This window comes from Mycteria americana, unplaced genomic scaffold (assembly GCF_035582795.1).
Source record: "Mycteria americana isolate JAX WOST 10 ecotype Jacksonville Zoo and Gardens unplaced genomic scaffold, USCA_MyAme_1.0 Scaffold_86, whole genome shotgun sequence".
In the NCBI taxonomy this organism is placed as follows: Eukaryota; Metazoa; Chordata; class Aves; order Ciconiiformes; family Ciconiidae; genus Mycteria; species Mycteria americana.
Window position 1 is genome coordinate 113,632 of NW_027445670.1, and position 6,045 is coordinate 119,676.

The 6,045-nt window shown below is 65.3% G+C and overlaps 2 protein-coding genes across 2 annotated transcripts; both read left to right on the forward strand.

Annotated features, from left to right (window-relative positions):
- The first annotated feature begins 6 nt into the window (after positions 1-6).
- On the forward strand, positions 7-3,432 carry RPS5 (ribosomal protein S5). Its single transcript, XM_075490660.1, has 6 exons — positions 7-154; positions 2,390-2,495; positions 2,596-2,805; positions 2,900-3,028; positions 3,138-3,236; positions 3,352-3,432. Exons 2-6 carry the CDS (start codon positions 2,391-2,393, stop codon positions 3,418-3,420), a joined length of 612 nt encoding a protein of 203 aa, XP_075346775.1. The 5' UTR covers positions 7-154; position 2,390; the 3' UTR covers positions 3,421-3,432.
- Positions 3,433-3,545: 113 nt separating this feature from the next.
- RNF225 (ring finger protein 225) lies at positions 3,546-5,247 on the forward strand. The gene is made up of 2 exons (XM_075490662.1): positions 3,546-4,079; positions 4,408-5,247. Exon 2 carries the CDS (start codon positions 4,439-4,441, stop codon positions 5,024-5,026), a length of 588 nt encoding a protein of 195 aa, XP_075346777.1. The 5' UTR covers positions 3,546-4,079; positions 4,408-4,438; the 3' UTR covers positions 5,027-5,247.
- The last annotated feature ends 798 nt before the right edge of the window (positions 5,248-6,045 follow it).

Genomic DNA, 6,045 nt, shown 5'->3' on the forward strand with positions numbered 1-6,045 from the left:
CTAGAGGGCACCGTGAGGGCGGAACGGGCGGAAGCGCGGGGCCACGTTGGGGCTTTGCGCATGCGCGGCCGGAAGTGCGCGCCTGCCCCTGGATAAGAGGCCGGGAGACCCCGTCGGGGCCCTTTTTCTTCGCGGGAGCCGCAGCCGCCGCCATGTGAGTGCGGCGCGTCCGGGGGTTCCCCGGGCCTGGAGGGGGGGTCTGGGGCTCGGGAGGGGCTGGGGGGGGGGCCGTGGGTGTGTGTGTGGGGACCGTGAGGCCTCTTGGGGCCGGGGCCTGGGGGTGGGCAGTCTCTGAGGTGGGAGTTGGGGGGCTCAGGCCTGTAGGATGAGAGTCCTTGGGGTAGGAGTTGGGGGGCCCTGAGGTAAGGGTTGAAGGACTCAGGTCGGGGGGGGCCCTGAGGTGGGAGTTGGGGGGCTCAGGCGTGTGGGGGGGGGCCCTGAGGTGGGAATTGGGGGGCTCAGGCGTGTGGGGAGGGCCCTGAGGTGGGAGTTGGGGGGCTCAGGCGTGTGGGGGGGGGGGCCTGAGGTGGGAATTGGGGGGCTCAGGTGTGTGTGGGGGGACCCTGAGGTGGGAGTTGGGGGGCTCAGGCGTGTGGGGAGGGCCCTGAGGTGGGAGTTGGGGGGCTCAGGCGTGTGGGGGGGGGAGCCTGAGGTGGGAGTTGGGGGGCTCAGGCGTGTGGGGAGGGCCCTGAGGTGGGAGTTGGGGGGCTCAGGCGTGTGGGGGGGGGAGCCTGAGGTGGGAATTGGGGGGCTCAGGTGTGTGTGGGGGGACCCTGAGGTGGGAGTTGGGGGGCTCAGGCGTGTGGGGGGCCCTGAGGTGGGAGTTGGGGGGCTCAGGCGTGTGGGGGGGGGCCCTGAGGTGGGAATTGGGGGGCTCAGGTGTGTGTGGGGGGCCCTGAGGTGGGAATTGGGGGGCTCAGGTGTGTGTGGGGGGGCCCTGAGGAGGGAGTTGGGGGGCTCGGGCCTGGGGGGGGGGGCTGAGGTGGGAGTTGGGGGGCTCGGGCCTGGGGGGGGGGGCTGAGGTGGGAGTTGGGGGGCTCAGGCCTGTGGGGGGGAGGCTGAGGTGGGAGTTGGGGGGCTCAGGCAGGGGGGGGCATAAGGTGGGAGTTGAGGGGCTCAGGCGTGTGGGTGGTCCCTGAGGTGCAAGTTGGGGGGCTCAGGCCTGGAGGGGCGGCCCCTGAGGTGGGAGTTGGGGGGCTCAGGCGTGTGGGGGGAGGGGCATGAGGTGGGAGTTGAGGGGCTCAAGTGTGTGGGGTGGGCCTTGAGGAGGGAGTTGGGGGGCTCGGGTCTTTGGGGGGGGGCTGAGGTGGGAGTTGGGGGGCTCAGGCGTGGAGGGGGGCCCTGAGGTGGGAGTTGGGGGGCTCGGGACTGTAGGATAGGGGTCTTTGAGGTAAGAGTTTGGGGGCTCAGGCCTGGGGGGCACCCTGGGGTGGGAGTTGGGGGGCTCTTGAGGGGGGTGGAGATGGCTATGCCTTTTTGGGGGAGTCTCTGTAGGGTTGGGGGGGCCTGTTGCCATAGGGATGAGTTGGGGGGGGGGTCGTAAAGAAGCTTGGAGCCTTCCTGGGTTAGGTGGAGTTGAGGGGGGCTGTTTTGGGGGGGGGGGGATGTCTGGAGGGAGCTTGGGGTGTCCCTGGGCTGTGGGGTGTTTGGGGGTTCGGGGTTTTCCTCTGCCCCCCGTGGCCGGTCTTTGCGCTCACCGGTAACGCTGGGACTGTGGCGATTGTCCCAGCGTGGACCCCGTTCCTCGGGGGGGCGAGGGGGTCCCCCTGATGGGGGGGGGACACACGACACCCCCCTCTGCGTGTGTCACCCAACCCTGTGATACACAGGGCTCGCTCCACGCCTTTACGTTACACCCTGACGCCTGCTGTCCCAATTGGGGGGGGGACACACATGGACACTCGCAAACACACAACCTGTGGGGGGGGGGACGACACCCCTGTGTCATGTCCAGGGTTTGGGGACACCCCTGAGCCACCTTGTCACCTCTGGGAGGTTGAGGGACACCCCCCCCCCCCTTTTCTCTGGGTAGACAGCCCACCCGTGGGTGCTTGAACACCCCACGCGGGGTTTAGGGTGCCTGGGGTGCGTGCGGGCGGTGCCCCGTGAAAAGTCCTGGGGGGGGGGGGGGACACGGACCCCTGCCTGTGAGGTGCTCCCAGAACCTTCCCAGTTTATACTGGGAAGGGTATTTAACCTCACTGGGACCCGTAGACACTTGTTTTTTCTTTTTAATTAAAAGGATTTGATGTAGACCCCCCCCTTTAGGAGGTTTAGGGGGAAAGGGGGGGGGATAAGGGTCTCTCCTGACCCCCATCCCATTCTCTCCGAGGGGGAAAGGGGGGGGGGACAAGCGTCTCTCCTGACCCCCATCCCATTTTCTCCCCAGCATGACTGACTGGGAGACGGCCCCCGCCGTCACCGAGACCCCCGACATCAAACTCTTCGGCAAATGGAGCACCGACGACGTGCAGATCAACGATATCTCCCTCCAGGTATTTTTTTGGGGGGTGGGGGGGGGGGATGATGACAAAGGGGGGGGGCTTCCCGCATCCCTCCCATCGACGGGAAGAGTCTGACGTCGTATCCCGCCAGGATTACATCGCCGTGAAGGAAAAATACGCCAAGTACCTGCCCCACAGCGCCGGGCGCTACGCGGCCAAGCGTTTTCGTAAAGCTCAGTGCCCCATCGTCGAGCGACTCACCAACTCCATGATGATGCACGGCCGCAACAACGGCAAGAAATTAATGACCGTGCGCATCGTTAAGCACGCCTTCGAGATCATCCATCTGCTCACCGGGGAGGTGAGGAGGGAGGCTGGGTTTTGGGTGTTAGGGGGGGAGGTTTTTTTTGGGTGCTGGGGGGCTGATTTCCTCTCCCTTGCTTCTCCTCCGGCAGAATCCCCTGCAAGTCCTGGTGAACGCCATCATTAATTCCGGACCCCGCGAGGACTCGACCCGCATCGGTCGTGCCGGCACCGTCCGTAGGCAGGCTGTGGACGTATCCCCCCTGCGCCGCGTCAACCAGGTACCTTCCCTTTCCCTCCCTAAACGCCGAGGGGCTGCCGTCCTCTTTGTCCCCGTGTCCCCTCTGTCCTTTTTCCGTCCCCAACTTTTTCCGTCCCCTTTTACCCCAGGCCATCTGGCTCCTGTGCACCGGAGCTCGCGAAGCCGCTTTCCGTAACATCAAAACCATCGCCGAGTGCTTGGCCGACGAACTCATCAACGCCGCCAAGGTGAGGAGGGGGACGGAGCTGTCGCCTTCTCTGAGTTGGGGACGCGACGGACCCCCTCCGCACCCCAAAAACTGACTTCTATTTCTCTCAACCGCCCCCCCCCCCCCCTTCCTAGGGCTCTTCCAACTCCTACGCCATCAAGAAGAAGGACGAGCTGGAGCGCGTGGCCAAATCCAACCGTTAAAAAGCCACCGTTGTCACCTCCCTCCCAATAAAATTGACTTTTTATCCCCCCCCCCCTCGGTCCTCCCTGTTGTTGTGGGGCTGGGGAGGGGGGGGACACGCCGTTGGGGTTGGGTGCTCTGGGTGGGGGGGGTGGGGGTGGGGGATCCCCAATGTGGAGCGCCCCGGACAGGGGTGCGGCTCCGTGTCCTGCTTGTCCCCTCCGTGTCCCCAGGCCAGACCTGCCTCGTTCCTTCCCACTGGGAAAGGTTGGGGTGCTCCCTTGCCATTGTGTGTGTGTGTGTGTCCCCCTCTTTTTGTGCACCCTATTTCCCCCCCCCGTTGGGTGGGGGAAGCGGCGCCTGGTACCGGGGAGGGGCAGAAAGGCGGAAGAAAATATCGGGATAAATAGAGCCGGGACAGATCCGGTACCTCCCCACGGCGAAGGCGAGCGGGATCTGGTCTGGGAACCGGCTCCTCGGTGCCCTGGGACCCCCCGCCAAGGCCGGCGTGGGGTTTGGGGGTGCTCCCCAAACGCAGGGGACGGTCGTCCCCGTCCCCCCCCCCCGCCTCGCCCGGGCAGGGCACGGCGGTGGGTGTGACGGTGGCGGACGTCCTTGATCCCGGCAGCGCCGGCTGCGCCTCGGCGAGCTCCTACTGCTGCCACGTTTTGGGGTGCAGGTGAGGAGATGGGGGGGGGGGGAGGCTTAGCTGAGCCCCCCCAAATTGGGGGGTGGCAGGTTGGGGGGCGCTGGCTGAGCTGGGAGCGGGTGTGAGTGAAGGTTGGACCCCCCAAAAGATATTTTTGGGGGGAGGGTGGTTTCTCCGGTGGGGGTTGGTATCTCCAAGGGGGGGGGGGGGGGGTTGGCACCCTAGGGTGGGGGGGACATGGGGGTTGGGGGACAATTTGGCTTGGGTACCCCCGTAGATTTGCTGTCCCCAACCCCACGCCGCGGGTTGTCCTTATGGCTACCCGGTAAACGCCGGCTCCGCTCTTTCCACCTACCAGGGACGTCGCTGCCGCCGCCGCGGTCACCTCCATGGCTGGGGACGCCGAGGGGGTCTCCCCCCTGGATTGCGTCATCTGCTTCGCCCCCTACGATCGCCTCTTCAAGGTGCCCAAGGCGTTGGGGTGCGGTCACACTTTTTGCCTCGAATGCCTGGCCAGGGTCACCGTGGTGGCCCCCGCCACCCCCACCTTGCTCTGCCCCGTCTGCCGTCGCCCCACGGTGTTGCCCCGCCGCCGCGGACCCCCGGCTTTGCCCACCCGTGACGATCTCCTGGCTCTTTTACCCCCCGGTCCCACCGGCTCCGTCCGTTTCAGCCGTCCCAAGGGGTTGCTCTACGTCCCCCCCGGACGCCCCAAACCCCCTGATCAGATCCCCACCGTCACCCTCAGCTTGGAATTGGGGCGACCCGAACCCCCCGCTCCCCCCAACCGGGGTTGGTCCTGGACCTCCGGCCGGTGGTCTCTGTACCGAGCGGTGGCCTTGATGGTGGCCTTGATGGTGGGAGGGGGCTTGGTGCTCTGCGGAGTCTTCCTCTTCTTCCTCCAGCCCATGGTCTGTGGTGAGGGGGGGCCGGCGGCCAACAGCACTTGGGGAGAGTCGAGCTGGCCCCCATATTAAGAGGGGGGCCCCCCCAAACCCACGGTAGAACCCCCCCCCCTTGTGTCGTGGACCTCCAGGGGGGGTCTTGGTGACCCACGGACCCCCCATGGGGACAAGTCCTCGCTGCCCTGTGGACTCTGAGCTCGTGCCCTTGCCCACGCAGGGCTCTGGGGGGGGTCACCCATCTTGGGGTCAGGATTTTGGGGGGGGGGGACACCCCCATATTAAAACAAGTTGTGTTTTTGGATGCTGACTGTGTGTCCCGGTGTTGCTTTTGGGCTATAAATCCCCAATTTTGGTTCGGCAGAGGGAGAGGAATGGGGCTCCCTGCTACCGAGACGCCTGTGGCCGTGGTATTTGGGGGTTTAGGGGTGTTCAATTCCTCTCCCCCTCCCTTTTCCAGCTGGTTCTTCCCCTCCCCTTTCCACCCTGCCGTGGTGCCTGGCACAGCCACCGCCTTCCCCGGCCCCTATCAGTGCCGTCCCCGGTACCGGTGGCACGGGGTAGGGACGGTGTTCGGCGCTGGTGTGTGTTTTTGGGGGGTGTGTGTGTGGGGGGGTGTTTGGGATTCCCACCTGGATTTTGGGGGGGGGACGGACGGACGGATGTCAAAGCAAGGACGCGTAGGTTTTAGTGCGGCTGTGAACGCCATCAAGCTGAAGCAGCCGGGGTTGGTTGTACCTGGTGCTGGACCCAGTGGATCCAGGAACAATCAGATCCAGGGTCAGCCTGATCCAGGAACAGCCGGACCCTTTCCTTGGACTCGTTATCACCCCCCACCCCAAAGCTGAGCCTAACTGACAGAGGACGACTGTGAGCTTGGCCTACAGCTCTCTGGCTGTAGCAGGGTACCCCTGGTCTGGGGAGGGACCCAGCCCCGGCGATTGAGGTACGGTGTAGTTCTCCTTTCGCGGTTAAACACCACAACAGACACGTGAGAAGAAGCAGGGTCCGGTTGTCCACTAAAGTGCGACTGTACATATGAGAAACCAGACCCTGGATACAACAGTCTGCGCGTACAGGACCCGACCTAACGC

Bases quoted from the DNA above. Each gene is read 5' to 3' on its own strand.
- RPS5 (XM_075490660.1), top strand. From the start codon at position 2,391: ATGACTGACTGGGAGACGGCCCCCGCCGTCACCGAGACCCCCGACATC. The intron at 2,496-2,595 runs GTATTTTTTTGG...GTATCCCGCCAG, and splicing joins TCAACGATATCTCCCTCCAG to GATTACATCGCCGTGAAGGA. The intron at 3,237-3,351 runs GTGAGGAGGGGG...CCCCCTTCCTAG, and splicing joins AACTCATCAACGCCGCCAAG to GGCTCTTCCAACTCCTACGC.
- RNF225 (XM_075490662.1), top strand. From the start codon at position 4,439: ATGGCTGGGGACGCCGAGGGGGTCTCCCCCCTGGATTGCGTCATCTGC.